This window comes from Mya arenaria, chromosome 17, assembly GCF_026914265.1.
Source record: "Mya arenaria isolate MELC-2E11 chromosome 17, ASM2691426v1".
Lineage (NCBI taxonomy): Eukaryota > Metazoa > Mollusca > Bivalvia > Myida > Myidae > Mya > Mya arenaria.
The window spans coordinates 4,973,074-4,994,108 of record NC_069138.1 but is presented as its reverse complement, the minus strand read 5'-3'; the positions used below and the strand labels follow the sequence as shown (position 1 = coordinate 4,994,108).

At 34.5% G+C, this 21,035-nt stretch overlaps 1 protein-coding gene across 1 annotated transcript in view; it reads right to left on the bottom strand.

Annotated features, from left to right (window-relative positions):
* Nucleotides 1-4,089: 4,089 nt before the first annotated feature.
* Nucleotides 4,090-21,035, bottom strand: part of LOC128224371 (exonuclease mut-7 homolog) — a 35,326-nt gene continuing 18,380 nt past the window's right edge. Inside the window, exons 13-20 of the mRNA XM_052934190.1 lie at nt 19,863-19,972; nt 18,973-19,210; nt 17,346-17,524; nt 15,854-16,012; nt 9,876-9,929; nt 7,536-7,664; nt 6,596-6,699; nt 4,090-6,326 (exon numbers count right to left, since the gene is read on the bottom strand). Of these exons, the coding sequence (XP_052790150.1) occupies nt 5,981-6,326; nt 6,596-6,699; nt 7,536-7,664; nt 9,876-9,929; nt 15,854-16,012; nt 17,346-17,524; nt 18,973-19,210; nt 19,863-19,972 (1,319 nt within the window). The 3' untranslated portion in view covers nt 4,090-5,980. The remainder of the gene's footprint in view (nt 6,327-6,595; nt 6,700-7,535; nt 7,665-9,875; nt 9,930-15,853; nt 16,013-17,345; nt 17,525-18,972; nt 19,211-19,862; nt 19,973-21,035) is intronic.

Here is a 21,035-nt window from a genome sequence, read left to right as displayed (position 1 = left end):
CAATAAAAGGTTTGCTAAAGAAATACTTACACTTGGCGATAACATAATGAAATATATATTTTACTTTTTTGAAATTTGTTCATCAGTGTCTACAAATGGAAGCTGTAAATCTTGCAGGGTCTAACTCGTCGATTCCGGGTCACTTTTAAATATACACATTTCTGAATACAGTCCTACGCATATGTACCAGAGAGCGACTGAGATTCAACAAGGGCTTATCAGCTAGTAAATCACTTATAACTGTTAATCTCCCATTAACTTCAGCTGAAAGCATAGCCATCACCAATTGGCCCTCTCTGATCTTATCTGGGCTGGTGAAGTTGAATTCTGAAGAGTTAAGTTAATTTCTTTAGATGCAGTTCTTCAATACATTATATAAAATTGAAAAAAAATGAATGAAATAATAAGGCAATATGGATAATTTCTGTATTTTGTGTTTTTATGATTGTATTAATTAAGAATAGAATTGTCTTTCGTTTTAATTATTAGATAATTTGTATACTGTAATATACAAATAATAATTTATCAATATTAACGTTGTATGGTAATTATGGGAACAACACAGAAACAAATGAAATTAATCCTCACATGGATGTAAAACATAGCACCGACTGCACCGCCCGTCCTTTGTCTTCATTTTCCTTTCCAGTCTGTTTCTTATGTACCGAAAAGAGGGGGGGGGGTTAATGGGTAAATAAGATGCTCAAAGACTTGTCGTGCCCAAGAACCGTATATTTTGTTCAAAGGTCAATGACACTCTTAAGTTTTACAATTTATAATTATAGAGGAATGTTAAAGCTGCACTCTCACAGATTGAACGTTTTGACAACTTTTTTATTTTTTGTCTTAAAACGTGCAATTTTTTTGCATTAATATCTGCAAACAAGTGATAAAATACTGCTGACAAAAGATCAGACCGCAGCTTTACATATTTCCGTCCCAAAATTGATGTTTTATGCATTTTTCTTAAACCTTTAAATAGTAACGGTTTAAGCCATAAAACATTACATTTGGAATCGAAATATGAATATCTGCCATCTGATCTTTTGTCAGCATTCTTTTATCACTGGTCAGCAGATATTTACGCAAAAAAAATCTAATTTCAGGACAAAAAATAAAAAAGTTGGAAAAACGGTAAATCTGTGAGAGTGCAGCTTTAAAAAGAATATTTTGATGATGTTACAAACTGTGAAACACGTTGCTCAGAAAAGGGCTCCAGCTAAACCTAAAATAGCAGCACCCTACTGTCTTTTTACTACGCACTGCTGTGCCCTTTTGCTTCACAGAGTCAATTTTCAGAAAGTATAAAATAATAATTTTGATATTATTATATATAAATGAAAGATAACACCTTAGGTATTCATAACAAACTATTAGTATTGAAAGTAGTTACGACACATACTCATTACAAATTAAAACTTGGCCGATGCAAGTGTCCATAAGGACCAGAAGAGCTCTTTCTGACCCAGCCCTTTACAAATTGTGGCTGGAACAATGAATAATAAGTTTGTAAAACCATTATCAATGAACTTGTTTGATGTTATTCAAGATTGGTACCTTGAAACCCCTCTCTTGATTCAAGTTCTCTTCAAAGGTTTCATAAACAAGGTAACAATAAGGCATGCTGATGACAAACAATCATTTTTGTGAGGAAAAATACAATATTATTTTGCCAATACGACACGTTTTTTAATTCATTGAATGAAAAATGATACATAAATGTTTTAATCATTTATTTATAAAGTTCATGTGTAATGGATGATTAATTTTAGATATATTAAGGTTTGCATCGATCATACGTCTTGAAAATTCACAATGCAATCTTCTGAAATTTATTTAACACTGAATGAACAGTTCTCAGACAGTCCAGTTGCACAAAGTATTACTAATTGACTGACTCATTGTAGTTGCTAATAAAAAGCGTGTGCTAAACAGTAACTTCTTATTTTTTACGGAATCACATGACAAGGGTATTTATCTATCCATCTATCTATCTTTCATTAATGTCAAACCCCTACTTCGCGCCTAAACATTAATTTTCAGACACTTCTTCAAGGTCTTTGAAAAGCCCCACTTATTTCAGCATTAGTGTAATATATAATTATGTTTATCGTTTTAATATGAGTCATAAGTGACATCAAACAATTACTTATTCAATAATTATTTATTTGTAACCTTTGTGACAAAATTGTTATTAAGTGTTGAGATAATAAATATCTCCTTAAACCAAATTGAAAATCGCAGTCTCTGTTATTTCTAGCAATGTTTCTAACCCTAGCTAGCAGCTCATGACAGATCATGTAATTATAATTAAATGTCCACCACTGGCCACCACATAGGAAATTTTGGGGAAAAGTGGAAATCTGGTACATATGCGTAGGACTGAATACAGAGGTTATCTCAAACAATATGTACAGCAAAACTACAGTTAAAGGCCTAGTTTAAGAAATGTTTGACATGACAGTTCCCTGCTGTGCATCTCCTGCTAATAGCACTTATGTCACAGTAGGGGCCAATTAACTGTGTATTTGTTTATTGGCTCAGGGCCGTTTAGGGTCCATTTTTATTATAAAATCTCCAAGACTGCACAGCAGGATACTCAAGATCGGAGATCTGATAAGACAATTAGGCAATTAGATTAAAATCAATACACAGATGTTGTTTACATGATTCGTCATTTTTTGATAATTTTCTAATAATTGTTAATCCGAAATATTGTTAGTTCAAAGTTTTGATCTAGGTCCCGACGACTTCGGATTAATGGTGTTTAATTGTATATTCAATTACAATTTGTTTGAGATATGGAAACATAATCAGGTCAAATGTTGACAATTCGGGGGTCGGAATCTAATTTGGTCATTTGTTGACAAATCATGGGTCGAAATAAAATTTGGTCAAATTTTGACAAATCCTTATGGGGTCGAAATATAATTTGGCCATTTGTTGACAATACAGGGTTCAAAATAATATATGGTCAAATTTTGACAAATCAGGGGTCGATATAATATATGGTCAAATTTTGACAAATCAGGGGTCGAAATATAATTTGGCCATTTGTCGACAATTTAGGGGTTGAAATAATATATGGTCAAATTTCGACAATTCAGGGGTCGAAATATAATTTGGCCATTTGTTGACAATTTAGGGATTGAAATAATATATGGTCAAATTTTGACAATTCAGAGGTCGAAATATAATTTGGCCATTTGTTGACAATTCAGGGGTTGAAATAATATATGGTCATTTGTTGACAATTCGGGGTTCGAAATATAATTTTTGGCCATTTGTTGACAATTTAGGGGTTGAAATAATATATGGTCATTTGTTGACAATTCAGGCCCAAATATCACGAACATTCTTAAGTCAAATCTCAACTCATTGTTCCACTTAACAGTATGACATTATTAAAAATTACTAATGTTTTACTATTTTTAAAAGCACATTCTCACATGCGTTATGTTAATCATTAACATGATCGCTAAAAATTCTAAAAAACAAATTCTACAGCACAAGATGTATTTGACTAAAACTCAAAAAATAATAAATTGAACTCAAGTACAATTTTTGCTCTTAATTTTATTTTTTTATAAAATATTGGCCATCTTTTTTATGAACATAATGAATAAGAGAATGCGATTTTAAAAAGGGTAAAGCATTTACAAAATTGAATCATATGATGCTGTAATTTGATAAAAAGAGTTGAGACTGAGATTTGACTGGAGTATTTTCATGATATTGGGGCCAGGAGTCGAAAAAATATATGGTCAAATGTCGACAATTCAGGGGTCGAAATAATATATGGTTTAATGTTGATAATTCACAGGTGGAAAACATCTGGCTGTTTTCATACATGTATTTATATTATGCTCAAGGTAGAGAGCCAAGAACCAAGTATTTATACTTCATTTTTAGCTATTTATAAAGTATTATATATCTAGAAAAGAAAGCACCATTTCTGTCCCATATACATATTTTATTGTAAACATAACTTTTACGAGAATATCATAAAAAAAATGTACATGCAATAGGTTAGTTCTGGAGTAAGTCCCTGAGACATATACGAGGAATGGAACTAGACAAAACAAGTACTACTATATCAATATTTATTAAACAATATAACTATTTATCCTTATCCAAATTAATAATTATGTTTATCAAGTCTATAAAGCATAATTGCTGCAATAAATACAATTGCTATGGAAGAAAAAGAACACATCAGTCTCATAATTATGATGTTTGGAAGCGACCTTGGTTATTTTGTTTCGACCGCAACCTTTTTCTTTAAATTAAATCAAAGATGGCCGGTATTATTGAAATGCAAACTATTATAAAGGTAAGTATCAATGACCAACCTATTTAGAATACACGTTCTCCTTTCCTTCACTTCTCAACTCTAATTAACATATCAGTATTACGAAGCTCTGGCTCCAGTTTGTCGAAAATACTTCAGTAATTATTAAATAACTTACTCAACTCATTTTTCTCATTTTACCACTTAAGGGGACTAGACACCAGATGGTCCAAAAATCCGCAAATACAGCATTTCCTCAAATCATATGTGTTTATGGGTAAATACAAATATACTGACGCTATTTTTAAACTTACCGGGATTTACGTGGTAGACAACTCCAGATCAATTTAGAACAAGACGCCAATGCGGCAACGCCGCATTAAAGCCGGATTTTTATTTGACGATGAAATTTTGCAAACCGAGGATTTGAGCTAGTGACCTAGTATTTTTAACCAAAAAGACCCATATTTATACTTATCGGAGATATCGTTCATATTAAGTTTTATTAAATCCCATTCAATAGTTTTCTAGTTATGCTCCGGACAAGAAAAAAGTAACAAAGGGTAGTAACTCTGTAATTAGCTGAAATAGAGTTATGGTTCTTGTGCACTTCACTTCCTCTCATTATGATCTATCACTGTATGACGTTTTATTAAATTCCATCTAATAGTTTTCAAGTTATGCCCCGACAAGAAAAAAGTAACAAAGGGCAATAACTCAGTAATAAGCTGAAATAGAGTTATGGTTCTTGTGCACTTCACTTCCTCTCACTGTGCTTCACCATTGTATTAAATTTTAATAAATTCCATCTATTAGTTTGCAAGTTAATGTCTGGAAAAAAAATTTGACAGCAAAAAACAAATAAAGGGCAATAACTCAGTAATTAGTTTAGGTAGAGTTATGGTTCTTGAACACTGCACTTCCTCTCACTGTGCTTTACCATTGTATGAAGTTCCAATGAATTCCATCCAGTCCTTTTTCAAGTTATAGTCCGGACAAAATAAAGTAACAAGGGGCAATAACTCAGTAATGAGCAAGAACAGAGTTATGGTTATTGTACACTGCACATTCTCTCATTATGCTCTACCATTGTATGAAGTTTGATTACCATTGGATAAAAACTCTTTGATTTTATTACATAAAATGAAAACTTTTAACGCAAAATTGTTAACGCCCGCCTGCCCGGTTTTCGCCATTCTATAACCTGTAATTTGTCGATGAAAAATGCGGCTAAAATGCGCAAAATCTGCGAAAGATGCATGTGTCGTAAGCAGTGTGATATATCAGTAAGTAAGCTTCAATGCATTGTAAACAACGATGCCAATTTAATGTAAGGTTGTTGTTTTTTATAATTTTCTTTTTTTCTTGCAATTGTATCTTCTGGTGTTTAGTCCCTTTTAGAACCTAACATGGTTCAATATTGCATTTTTTACTCTTAATTGATCATATTCTTTCATAGAAATTATTGATCAAGATATTCGTTCAAAAAGTATGTGTTTCGGGGTAAGAAATGTACTTATTAAAATATTTAAAGAAATATCTCAAAATATAAAAGACCTCCAGTTCATTTCTTTCAATATATGTACACAGGATTTAAAATGTCTACTCAGTCAAGTAAAAACTTCCGAATTTTCGGGAAAGTGCGGCCTTGATTAACAAAATGTCCAATCCAATTATGAGAATTATCATTTACTTATTTAGTTCATTCGAGTTCTCGTTTAGTTTATCATACACAGTTTCCTCCCCTGGTTTCATATTCAAAACATGAGAAAACTGCTCACAAACTCGCTCAAAATGTGATCCTTCCCAGAATATTTTGCCACATCTGGCACAGCAATAAAATTTCTCTACTTTGGAAAACATAGACTGGGGCACCGTTTCTGTCTGTAAAGCAGCTGAAGTTGACATCACAGTAATGGTATACCAATCTATATCATAGTCCAAAAATCTCGAAACAAGCTCTTCTGATTGGTCAAAATTATTGTTGTTTGCTGCTGAATTTTTGCTTTCGTCAGGTTCATCCTTTATTTCAGAACTGAGGAAAAAAGAGTAACAAAAATGTAAAAAATCTTAAGTAGGCAATCATTTATCTACGGTAATGCAGTTCAAACATTTTGACACAGTCCTGCAAAGAAAATTCCTCAAGAAATTCTAATTTTAACAAATTAGTCCTTGAATTTCCATCCCTGTTCTAATGCTTATCAAAATTCATAATCTTATTAATTCGTAAGAGACTTCATTGCTAGTACTGTCAGAAAATAATTAATAAACTTGCAAAGCACCGCTTTGAACAAACATATTTACCCAAACTCTTCAGCTGCCTGTTGGGCAACTAGCTGCCGTTTCCTCTTGGCCAACAGTTTTAGATCTTCTGCTGGGAGTGTTACATATACATCTCCATTACAAACCTGATAAATATATAATAGTTGCGTGATTTGCATACATTCATGTTATTTCATTTAAGATGGTAGTTGGTGAAGTAAGGCTTTTGCAATATGTTATCAAGGAAAACGCTTCATAACTTGTCTGCGAATAAGTGAAAAAGATTGCAATTTATCTGCACGCAATTGTGAATAAGCTCCAGCTACTTGTTACCATTCTGATAATGGAGTTTATGTTCTGTGTTTCTGGCGTTGCACAGGATTTATGTTTAAGCTATCGACTACAGGACTTGTTTTTTGGTATTGTTTTTATGTAATGATGTAATTGAATGTGATTTTCTGGTGCAGCCCTTAATCGGCGAATAATTAGCAGCCCTTCATCGGCGAATAATTAGATCGGCTGATATTTTAATAGTGGTGTAGGTGCCCACCTTTTAAAATTTATATCATAAAATTGCCTTGGCTAACGTATGATTGATATCAGCATTCGGAATTGACCTCCTCCATTTTTATCGAAAACAACCTCGGATGTATGCCAGTACATCAGTAGAAGTACCGGTAGTTTGTAAATTTTTGAATTATATTATTTATTAAATTTAGTGGTTTGGGCTTGTATTTAGAGATCTTAGTTTAATTGATTGCCAGTGAAGAGTATTATTGCAAACATAATTAAGATTCCCAAGAGAAAAGTCCTTAAGATTAACTGCTAAATTGAAATTACTACGCGATCTACTTGCAGCGTAGTTAAAATGTACCGATTTCTGACAATGTAAACCATCCATATACATCAGAGGTTGTTTTCGATAAAAATGGCCGAGGAGCTCAGAATGTGATATCAGCAATGTATTGAAAGTGCAATTTACCTGGCATCTACTGAAAATGTCCCGTCGTGTGACTTGGATGTTGAAATGGTTAAGGACCTCCACTACTTGTTCTTTTGCACCTTCACACATAACATTATAACACTTGTCCGCGCCAACACTGCCTAAGATCTGTAAATAATGGGTTTGGTTGTGAATGCAAAAACATCAATTATGATGGCTAAAATAAATATTCAAAGAGATATAAAACTAAGACAATTTAAAACTACACAGTACACACTATGAATTTTGCAGAAGTGAATGTTGTGTGATAGTATGTACTGTAAATTTTAACAAATGAAAATTGTATATCTTTATTCACTGTACATTGCCGTATGCCATTATAAACTCAAGATTTTTCCAAAGCAATTTTTGTTTTGCCATTATACACTGTGAATTTGACCAAAGTGAATATTGTATGCCATTATGCATTGTGAATTTGACCAAAGTAAATGTTGTATGCCATTATGCACTGTGAATTTGACCAAAGTGAATATTGTATGCCATTATGTACTGTGAATTTGACCAAAGTAAATGTTGTATGCCATTATGCACTGTGAATTTTACCAAAGTGAATATTGTATGCCATTATGCACTGTGAATTTTACCAAAGTGAATATTGTATGCAATTATGTACTGTGAATTTGACCCAAGTGAATGTTGTATGTATGCCATTATGTACTGTGAATTTGACCCAAGTGAATGTTGTATGCCATTATGCACTGTGAATTTGACCAGAGTGAATATTGTATGCCATTATGTACTGTGAATTTGACCAGAGTGAATATTGTATGCCATTATGCACTGTGAATTTGACCAGAGTGAATATTGTATGCCATTATGTACTGTGAATTTGACCAAAGTGAATGTTGTATGCCATTATGCACTGTGAATTTGACCAGAGCGAATATTGTATGCCATTATGTACTGTGAATTTTACCAGAGCGAATATTGTATGCCATTATGTACTGTGAATTTTACCAAAGTGAATATTGTATGCCATTATGTACTGTGAATTTTACCAAAGTGAATGTTGTATGCCATTATGCACAGTGAATTTGACCAAAGTGAATGTTGTATGCCATTATGTACTGTGAATTTTACCAAAGCGAATATTGTATGCCATTATGTACTGTGAATTTTACCAAAGTGAATATTGTATGCCATTATGTACTGTGAATTTGACCAAAGTGAATGTTGTATGCCATTATGCACTGTGAATTTGACCAGAGCGAATATTGTATGCCATTATGTACTGTGAATTTTACCAAAGCGAATATTGTATGCCATTATGCACTGTGAATTTTACCAAAGTGAATATTGTATGCAATTATGTACTGTGAATTTGACCAAAGTGAATGTTGTATGTATGCCATTATGTACTGTGAATTTGACCAAAGTGAATGTTGTATGCCATTATGCACTGTGAATTTGACCAAAGTGAATATTGTATGCCATTATGCACAGTGAATTTGACCAAAGCGAATATTGTATGCCATTATGCACAGTGAATTTGACCAAAGCGAATATTGTATGCCATTATGTACTGTGAATTTTACCAAAGTGAATATTGTATGCCATTATGCACTGTCAATTTGACCAAAGTGAATATTAATGCCGATATAAAATGTGATTTTGACCAAAGTAAATGTTGTACGCTATTATGCACTGTGAATTAGAACAAAGTGAATATTGTATGTCATTATGCACTGTGAATTAGACCAAAGTATTATGCACTGTGAATTTGAGCAAAGTGAATATTGTATGCCAGTATACACTGTGAATTGTTATCCTATTATTCACTAAATGTGACCAAAGTGAATGTTTTATCCCATTATACATTGTAAATTTGACCAAAGTAAATGTTTTATCCTATTACATATTAAATTGGCCCCAATTAGAACTGAACTTAATTGGAAAAAAGAACACCAAATTACGATGACATCTTTGAAAATAAACAATTTTAAATATGTATGTGACTTAAAAGAGAGAGAGAGAGAGGGGGGGGGGGGTAATATTATTACATTTTAGCTCTCTCCTCAATCCGTAGATAGTATATGTGTTAAAGGATCATCATATCAGCAAGTGTACAATAAAATGTCGCAAGATCACGATTTTCAATTGAATACAAACATGGAAGTGTCAGAAATAAAAATAAAAATATAACTTTTATATCTAAACCAGCCAAGAATAAAATCTACATTGGATTTTTTTTTTAAATAACCTCATTGCAAACTAAGAATGAATAATACGAAAAATTTATCGTACAATGATTCATGATAATATGACCTCAATATGTGTTCTTTTGATATTTTATCATAAATAATATTTACTAAAACTTACCAGATCATACGGCATTCCACTGGTTAAAACAATCCTGTTTTCTTTTCTACATATCTACAAGAAAAGATAATCACAAATATAAATTGCTATAGATTCCATCATGTTCAACATTATTTTTTTCTCAATACTTTATAAATATCAGATCCCATGAAAGGTGATACCAAAAACCAAGGTGTTATAATTATATTAACACTTATTGTTTACATCATATACGTCTGCGAAACACTTAGTAGGACCCCAACTATATTTTATAAGCGCCTTTTGCGCCCAGCCACTAACAAATGCAAGAACATTATATTAAGAGTGCAATTGAGTGAAGTATTAAAATTATCATATGAGACATTACTGAATAAATTTATAAAGGGTAAGTCAAGTGGTTTGTTGTCCAGCTAGAGAAGTGGTTAGAGCAATCGCTCCTCACATAGTACCTGGGTTCGATTCCTGGCACGTGTGAATTTGGTTTAGTGGTAACCTGAAGCCAGACAATTGGGTCTTCCTACAGGTACTCTGGTTTCCCCCACAACACAAGATCACACTCTTGCGTAATATCGTGCCAACGAGAGAGATTAATAAAATGTTGTTATAACTTGTTTTACAATTGTTTTTAAACAAAGAAGTAAATGGCAAGTCAAATGAAGTATCATAAAATCTAACAAGAGGGCCATGATGGCCCTAAATCGCTCACCTGAGTAAAAGAGTTTAACCTTGTTATTAATATAGCTTGTTTCTCAAAGAATATTGAACAAGAGCTGTCAAAGTATGTGACAAATGCCCCCCAATGTGACATTGATCTATGAACAAGTACATAAAAAGTTGATCTTGCCTTTATGTGTCAAATACATATTGCAAGTTATATTAAATTGCCTCTGAGCATAGAAAAACAAGAGCTGTCACAGTATGTGACGAATGCCCCCGAATGTGACATTGACCTACGAACAAGGTCAGTACATGAAAAGTTGATCTTGCCTTTATGTGTCAAATACATATGGCAAGTTATTTTAAATTTCCTCTAAACATAAAAAAATACCACCCATACTTGACAACCTACACTGTTATGTCCTTATATTCAGAATTCCCTTGTGAATAAACACTTAGTGTATCTTTCACCTTAGAGGTAGGGACATGGGTCTTGCACGCGACACGTCGTCTTGGTATGTGGAACACATGTGGCAAGTTATTTTAAAATCTGTCCATACAAGAGAAAGTTACAGCCCGGACACGACAACCTATACTCTATGTCCTTATATGCAGCCCTCCATTGTGAATAAACACTAAGTGTGACCTTGACCTTTGAGGTAGGGACACTGGTCTTGCACACGACACGTCGTCTTGGTATGTGGAACACATGTGGCAAGTTATTTTAAAATCTGTCCATACAAGGGAAAGTTACAGCACAGACACGACAACCTATACTCTATGTCCTTATATGCAGCACTCCATTGTGAATAAACACTAAGTGTGACCTTGACCTTTGAGGTAGGGACACGGGTCTTGCACGCGACACGTCGTCTTGGTATGTGGAACACATGTGGCAAGTTATTTTAAAATCTGTCCATACAAGAGAAAGTAACAGCCCGGACACGACAACCTATACTCTATGTCCTTATATGCAGCACTCCATTGTGAATAAACACTAAGTGTGACCTTGACCTTTGAGGTAGGGACACGGGTTTTGCACGCGACACGTCATCTTGGTATATGGAACACATGTGGCAAGTTATTTTAAAATCTGTCCATACAAGGGAAAGTTACAGCCAGGACACGACAACCTATACTCTATGTCCTTATATGCAGCACTCCATTGTAAATAAACACTAAGTGTGACCTTGACCTTTGAGGTAGGGACACGGGTCTTGCACGCGACACATCGTCTTGGTATGTGGAACACATGTGGCAAGTTATTTTAAAATCTGTCCATACAAGCGAAAATAACAGCCCGGACACGACAACCTATACGCTATGCTTATATGCAGCACTCCATTGTGAATAAACACTAAGTGTGACCTTGACCTTTGAGGTAGGGACACGGGTCTTGCACGCGACACGTCGTCTTGTTATGTGGTACACATGTGGCAAGTTATTTTAAAATCTGTCCATACAAGAGAAAGTTACAGCCCGGACACGACAACCTATACTCTATGTCCTTATATGCAGCCCTCCATTGTGAATAAACACTAAGTGTGACCTTGACCTTTGAGGTAGGGACACGGGTTTTGCACGCGACATGTCGTCTTGGTATGTGGAACACAATTGGCAAGTTATTTTAAAATCTGTCCATACAAGGGAAAGTTACAGCACAAACACGACAACCTATACTCTATGTCCTTATATGCAGCACTCCATTGTGAATAAACACTAAGTGTGACCTTGACCTTTGAGGTAGGGACACGGGTCTTGCACGCGACACGTCGTCTTGGTATGTGGAACACATGTGGCAAGTTATTTTAAAATCTGTCCATACAAGAGAAAGTAACAGCCCGGACACGACAACCTATACTCTATGTCCTTATATGCAGCACTCCATTGTGAATAAACACTAAGTGTGACCTTGACCTTTGAGGTAGGGACACGGGTCTTGCACACGACACGTCGTCTTGGTATGTGGTACACATGTGGCAAGTTATTTTAAAATCTGTCCATACAAGAGAAAGTTACAGCCCGGACACGACAACCTATACTCTATGTCCTTATATGCAGCACTCCATTGTGAATAAACACTAAGTGTGACCTTGACCTTTGAGGTAGGGACACGAGTCTTGCACGCGACACGTCGTCTTGGTATGTGGAACACATGTGGCAAGTTATTTTAAAATCTGTCCATACAAGGGAAAGTTAAAGAGCCGGATGGACGGACGGGCGGACGGACGGTGCGATTTTAATATGCCCACCTTCGGGGGCATAAAAACCAATCATACTAAATGACAGCCAACACTCTTTATGTCCTCATATTCAGCATTCTATTGTGAATAAACACTTAGTGTATCTTTCACCTTAGAGGTAGGGACATGGGTCTTGCACACGACACGTTGTCTTGGTATGTCGAAAACATATGGCAAGACATTTTAAAATTTGTCCATATAAGAGAAAGACACAGTGCGGACACGACAGCCTGTATTTTCCTTCAGGTTGCCATGGCAACCAAAGTTCTGCATGGAATTAATTTCTTTGAACAATTTTGAAAAAGCACCAACCAAGGATCATTCCTATGAAGTTTCATCAAAATTGTCCAAGCGGTTTAGGAGAAGAAGATGATTGTAACCAATTGTTGACACTTTCCCTTTAGGTTGCCATGTCAACCAGAGTTCTACATGGAATTAATTTCTTTGAACAATTTTGATAAAGCACCAACCAAGGATCATTCCTATGAAGTTTCATCAAAATTGTCAAAGCGGTTTAGGAGAAGAAGATGATTATAACCAATTGTTGACATTTTCCTTTAGGTTGCCATGGCAACCGGGCCAAACAAAATTATGTGAACAAATTTAAGAGAGGTCCATGCAAGGACACTTCAAACCAAATTTGCTGAAGATCTATCAAGGGGTTCATGCGAAGAAAATGTTTTTTTTTACTAATTTTAGCTCTGGTGGCCCTTAAAAGGGGCCAAACAAAATTATTTGAAAAGACCTGACAGAGGCCCATGCTAGGATGCTTCAGACTTGAAGATCCATCAAGCAGTTAATAAGATCAAGTTGTTTAAAGGTTTTTCTATTTTTTGCTCTGGTGACCCCTAAAAGGGGCCAAACAAAACCATTTGAACAAAGTTGAGAGAGGACCATGTAAGGATGCTACATATCAAGTATGGAGTCATTCTGACCTTTACTTTCAGAGGAAAAGATGTTTAAGTGACAAGACAATGTAAAAACAAATGACCCCTGAGCAAGGCCAATTTGACCCCGGGACAATAATTTGAATACCTTTGGTGTAGGTCCACTAGGTAACGCTATATACCAAATATGAAAGCTATAGGTCTTATATTTTGGAGAAGAGGATTTTTAAAGTTTTATTATATAAGACTATATAAAAATATTGAAAACCTAAGCCTATGAACACGGGGCGTGGCCAATTTTGACCCCAGGTCTAAAGTTTGAACAATCTTAATAGTGGTCCGATAAACAATGCTTCATACCAAATATCTAAGGCCTTCGCCTTTTGGTTTCGGAGAAGAAGATTTTATAAGTTTTCATCATATATATATATAAGGAAACCCATGACCGCCCGGGTGGGGCCATTTTTTGACCCCAGGGCCAAAGATTGAACAATATTGGTACAAGTCAACTAGATGATATATCTTGCCAAATATCTAAGCTCTTGTCACTACTTGATTTTACGTGTGTATCTATATATGTATATTTGTTATTAATTGTTGTATGTGGCCCATATTGAAAATTGGTATGTGTACTAAATATGTTATCCAGTTTAAATTAAGACGTTACTTGTCTTTGTGAGTTCAGAGAAGATTTTTTAAGTTTTCACTATAACCCATAAAAAACCCATCAGCCCCGGAGTGTGGCCAATTCTGACCCCAGGGCCATAATTTGAACAATCTTTGTAGAGGTCCACTAGACGAGGCCACTAGACGATGAATCATGCCAAATATCTAAGCTCTAGTCCAAGTAAGTTCAGAGGAGAAGATTTTTGAAGTTTTAACTATAAACATATAGAGAATACCCTACCCCCCCGGGGCGAGGCCAATTTTGACCCCAAGGCCATAATTTGAACAATCTTTGTAGAGGTCCACTAGACGATGAATCAAGCCAAATATCTAAGCTCTAAGCAAGGTAAGTTCAGAGGAGATTTTTGATTTTTTTTAATATAAACATATAGAGAAAACCCATGACCACCCAGGGGCGGGGCCAATTTTGACCCCAGGGCCATAATTTGAACAATCTTTGTAGAGGTCCACTAGACGATGAAGCATGCCAAATATCTAAGCTCTAGTCCAAGTAAGTTAAGAGGAGAAGATTTTTGAAGTTTGAACTATAAACATATCAAGTATACCCAAGACCCCCCGTGGCGGGGCCAATTTTGACCCCAAGGCCATAATTTGAACAATCTTTGTAGAGGTCCACTAGACGATGAATCATGCCAAATATCTAAGCTCTAGTCCAAGTAATTTCAAAGGAGAAGATTTTTGAAGTTTTCACTACAAACATATAGAGAAAACCCATGACCCCCCGTGGCAGGGCCAATTGGGACCCCAAGGCCATAATTTGAACAATCTTTGTAAAGTTCCACTAGACGATGAATCATGCCAAATATCTAAGCTCTAGTCCAAGTAAGTTCAGAGGAGAAGATTTTTGAAGTTTTAACTATAAACATATAGAGCATACCCATGACCCCCCGGGGCGGGGCCAATTTTGACCCCAGGGCCATAATTTGAACAAACTTTGTAGAGGTCCACTAGACGATGAATCATGACAAATATCTAAGCTCTAGGCCAAGTAAGCTCAGAGGAGAAGATTTTTTAAGTTTACACTATAAACATATAGAGAAAACCCATGACCCCCCGGGGCGGGGCCAATTTTGACCCAAGGGCCATAATTTAAACAATCTTGGTAGAGGACCATTTGGTGATCCTACCTACCATATATCAACAGCCTAAGCCTTGTGGTTTGGGAGATAAGATTTTTAAAGTTTTTCCTTTCCATTGCCATGGCAACCAGAGTTCTGCATGGAATTCAATTCTTTGAACAGTTTTAAAGGGGACCACCCAAGGAACATTCCTGTGAAGTTTGGATGAAATTGGCTAAGCGGTTTATGAGGAGATGTCGTTTAAAGTAAAAGTTTACGGACGGACGGACGGACGCCGGACAAATTGTGATCACAAAAGCTCACCTTGTCACTATGTGACAGGTGAGCTAAAAAGCCCTACACAATATAAATATAGCTTCCAATATTATTATTATCAGTTTTGAATATGATAACAACTCTGTTATAAAGTCTTTTCTAAAAAATACAATCAAACATGGCTAACTTACCTCAATAGCTCTATAATGGTCAGTGAACGGGTCAGTAATATGCACGTCGACCCCACAGCTTCGAAGCTGTTTCCCAAGCCCTTGTAACATCGTATCCACGACGACTCTCAGATCTTTAGCTGACATTGGGGCACCCGTAATAGGCTTCTGAAAGCTGGGCTACACGAAAAGAAGGAAAATTAGATTAATTACGGTAAATCAACATCATATATCATTTATGACTGTATTTAACATTATTTTGATATAAATTGATTCAATAACTGTTTATAAGTCCATATCCTTAACCTATACACAAATATATTTTCAACCATTTCTGTAACATATTAAACAACAAGACTGCATATTTGCATTCATACTGATTTTCTGTATGATTAAATTTGCGTTCATTTAGCATGAACCAGTCGACCTTTAGAGACCTCTGTAAACAGAGTTTTGCAATGAAGACCTGAGTCATGCATATGTAAAACATCTGAGTCATGCATATGTAAAAAATTCTCGATAATATATTCTTGATAAACCCCAAATATATTACAACCAAAATCATTATAACCTCAAAAAATGAAGTAATTTCAAAGGAAAAAATGAAATTATAATGAATGAGTATCATTTTTCGTGGGTTCATGCAGTATGCGCTTTATGGATTTGCAAAACCGAGGTCAAGCCTACATGTATAAACTGCATGACCGCTTGAATCTATCCTTAAAAACAAATAATACAATGGAAACCACAGGAAGTCCATTTGTAAAGGCTCAACGGCTTTAAAATAATCAACAAAATACACACAGGTTATCGATATCAATTTCATTAAGACAATTATAAACATCAAGTGATTTTTTTTCGGAATTATCTTCACCGCCTGTCCCTTCCAAATTGGGATTTTTTTCAACTTTGAAAAAAATACAAAGTCATGCCAAACTAGTCATGCCAAACTAGCAAATTTAAATATAATAGTAAAAGTACATTTTACTTTTTATGCTTACATTATGCTGTAGAAGTGTTAGTCTTATCAAGATTTTGTTGTTTTTTTTTGAAAAATTCATTTGCACAGTCTGTATTTAATTGGGGAAAATATGACCTTTTTGGAAAATGAACATATTTTTCGCAAGGGGAAACAACCATTAAAAGGCAGTAAATTATACCAAATCTTTTTCACTGATATTGCATGGTTTACATAATAATACTAAACGTTTTAGCGAGTTTACATAATTATACAAAACATTTTAGCAAGTTTACATAATTATACAACTGTTTTAGCAAGTTTACATAATTATACAAAGCGTTTTAGCATTAGTTTACATAATTATACAAAACATTTTAGCATTAGTTTACATAATTATACAAAACATTTTAGCATTAGTTTACATAATTATACAAAACATTTTAGCATTAGTTTACATAATTATACAAAACGTTTTAGCATTAGTTTACATAATTATACAAAACGTTTTAGCAATTCTTTATCAAATCATAAAAAATCATAATTAAAACATACAACTCTCCGAGGCACTTTCTGTCTATGGTCGCCCCTTTGTTTGGCCCGTCGTTTCTCGTTCTTGCTGGGTTTAAGCCACTTCATGGAGATCATTGGCTCCATGTCCATTCCAGGGGACTGCTCTCCAGCTAGCTTCACTAATATGTCGTATAGCTCTATTAAGACAAATGCGTCTAGGGCTGAAATGAAAATTTTGAATATCATAACTAAAGCGACCTTCTATTCAAAATCAATACATACACATGTATAAAAAACAAAAACAAATAATGATAAACCTTTAGCTACTTCCCAAACAATGCATTTATGGAAAATGTTAATTACTGATAACAAGATTGTAACCGTATATTTAATAGCTGGAAACACAAAAATAGTAAATGATTGGTGAATGCTAAAAGATTTACTGTGATCTACTATCGTCTCAATAGGTAGAAATATCATATTTTCTGCAACTTTCTTCCAAATTAAACTCAGTATCCTTTATTAGAACCATGGTTTCCGACACTATTCATCCCTTTTGGTATATTAAAACATTTCTATTAATTGTGATAAATCTTGTTTGGGAGTAAGAGCACATCTTTTAAGAATTATTACACACCACTGATTGTCTTATGATTTTACAAAGACTGGCCACCAAAGGTGTTTCAGTTTTGGTTTAGAGTTTAATTCTGTATTGGAGCGAAGACATTTAAATATGATTTATGTGTTTCATATAATCTATTCTACAATCAAGCACACATCTTTATTAACATTGATAAAGTTAATTTTGACATTTGAAAGATTTAAGAATACAGTTTTCTGAGCAAAGTCTGTAACTTAGACTCAAGAGGTAAGCCAATGAAACACAAACTCAAGACAAGCATGAATACATTTCCAGGGCTTTGCAATACATTAAGATGTCTTCTAAAATCCAAATTTAGTGAATAAATTAAACCAATTAAAGGCGCACAACATAGGTTGATGCAAATGTATATATATTTTATCATTTTAATACCTTTTCATGTTAAACTCATATGACTTCAAAAAAAACCTAAAAACGGATATTTTTTGTGTTCAGATAAAAAAATTGCTTATATAAATGAGGATTTTTATAAAAAGCTACGTGGCCACAACTTCGCCAGTTAAAATATCGCTTAGGTCTAGAAAAAAAAATGTTTGGTTAGGGTAACATCCTTTTCAAAAATAGGTAGAGTAGGTAGGCTTTTTTTTTTATTAGGTTTATATAAGAATGTCATTTCCATCATAGCAGAATGGTGGTGGAAAGTTATCTTCTGTATAAGCATTTAAGGTTTTAAACAACATATTGAAAAGCAATAAAAAAAAAAAAATGTTTTTTATTTTTTTTGTTAGTTTTTCCTTTTATTTTCAAACTGATTATAAAAACAGTAGGGTCAGCACCTATTCCGTAGGTAGGGTCGGGTTACCCGAACCAAATGTTTTTTTTTAGGCCTTATATTTTTTATCTGTACACAAATCACATGTTGTTGTTGTTTTTTATTCAATTATTAAAGTAAATTGAGCTTAACATCAAAATGCATTTACTTTTTCTGCATAAATCTATATTATGCGTCTTTTAAGTATCAAAAACTAATTTTTCCAAAAACTTAAGAATTGACACAAACTCCCTCACTAGCATATCTGATCTGTTCGGGCCTCAGCGGTCGCCTCTCCCAGTTTGACATTTGTTCCGACTTGTTTAATGGCCGACCGAGGCAACGTCTCACTAGTTCACTCAGCCCTTTTTCCATGTTGCCGCTGCCCGGGTCCAGTTCCGGATCTTCATCTTCGTTTTCTGTTTTGGGTTTAGGAATGGTGTCACTGTCTTCATTTTCATCTAGGAATACTGGCTGAACGTCTTTAAGAGCTAACTGTTGGGAATGAATTTAAACATAGGAAAACATAGCTTGATGAACATAAGAAACTTACTAATTTTCATGCATTTTTATGTTTTACTCTTTTGACTTTAATGTTCAAAATGAAAAAGCATAGGGGTATTAAGTTAACAACTAACTTGCCACAAATTCCCCAATCAAAATGGCGCCAAAATATAACATTGCATGCTGACACGTTTCCAGCGTATCATATGACCATAAATTTAAAGAAATGTGCCCAAATATTTTGAGAGTATTTTGGTGATTTTTTAACTTCAGAAATTGTGCCCAGTTAGCTATTATTTGAAAACCTCATTAAATTTTATTAAGGCTAAATTATTTATTTATTTGCACACAAATAATAATTATACTATTTGTCTTTGTTTTGATCATTCAAGTTTTTTATTATGAACAATTACTCAGAAGTTTTCTGGCTGCATAATTGTTTATCATGTTAATGAAAAGGTATTGTCAATAAACAAATTACAAAAATGCTTGTTTTTTCACGACTTGTCTTTAGAATTTATTTCCATATACGTTTCTTAAAGGGAAAATTCAAAACTTATGAATTGCAAATCTCTCAGGAACTAAAGTTATGAACAATATTTTCTCTAAAATTTAAGCATTATTTAAAAAAATCAAAGATTACCTTTTTTGCTAGTATGTCGAGGTTTACAATTCTGCGGACCTTAGTCATCTGTTCCTGCATTGTTGGAAATGTTCGAAGCAACATTTTAAGATCTGATTCAATACCATAGCCTGAAAATAAAGTCAGACAATATCAGTCTATACTATGGGTAGTAAAAGTTTTCATCTTTTGGTTCTCCAGTTAGCACAGTGGTCAGTGCACTCGCTCCTCACCAAGGCAACAAAGGTTCAATTCCCGGCCTGGGCGCATGTGAGTTTGGCTGGTGGTCACCAAGCCGGACAAGGGGGTCTTCTCTGGGTTACCGGTTTCCCCCAAATCACAAGACCGCACTCTTGCCCAACGTCGTGCCAACAAGAGTTACTTAGTATAAGTTAATTTAACTTTCTTCACAATCGTTGTAAAATAAATAAAAAAATAAGTTTAATCTAAACTTTAATTTAATCTATAAGGTAATTTTAAATCAATTTAGTTGGCACAATGTTGTGTTAGGGGGTAAACTCGAGTTCATGGAGAAAACCCAATGGTTCAGCTGGTAGCCACCAACCAAACTCACATACATGTACACCAAGGCTGGAAGTTGAACCTGGTACGCCTTGGTGAAAAGCAAGAGTAATAACCACTGTGCTAACAGAACAACCAGTCCGTGACAAAGAATAACTTACTAGTAATAGTGGTTTACAAAAATTCTTAAAGCTGCACTCTCACATATTGACAGTTTTGACTGAAAAACATATCAAAATCAGTTTATTTTGGCATCAATATAGTTAATTCAGTCATGTGAGAACTCACAATGGAGTAAATGTCAAATGTTTGGAAAACTGCTGTTAGTAACACTTTAAGCCATTCAACATCATTTTTAACGTCAATATGAAAAACTGCGATCGGATGTTTTGTCAACAGTCTTTAGTTTAAACATATTTATTTTACAACGATTGTGAAACAAGTTATTACAACATTATATTAATCACTCTCGTTGGCCCGATTTTACGCGAGAGTGTGGTCTTGTGTTGTGGAAGAAACCGGAGAACCCGGAGAAAACCCAGTTGTCCGGCTTGGTGACCACAAACCATACTCACATGCTTCAATGGTTCGCAGGCACAGTTTTATCAACTAAGGGCCCAATTATTTCATGTGAATATCTCTTATCCAACTTTTTGAAACTCTAAATTACAT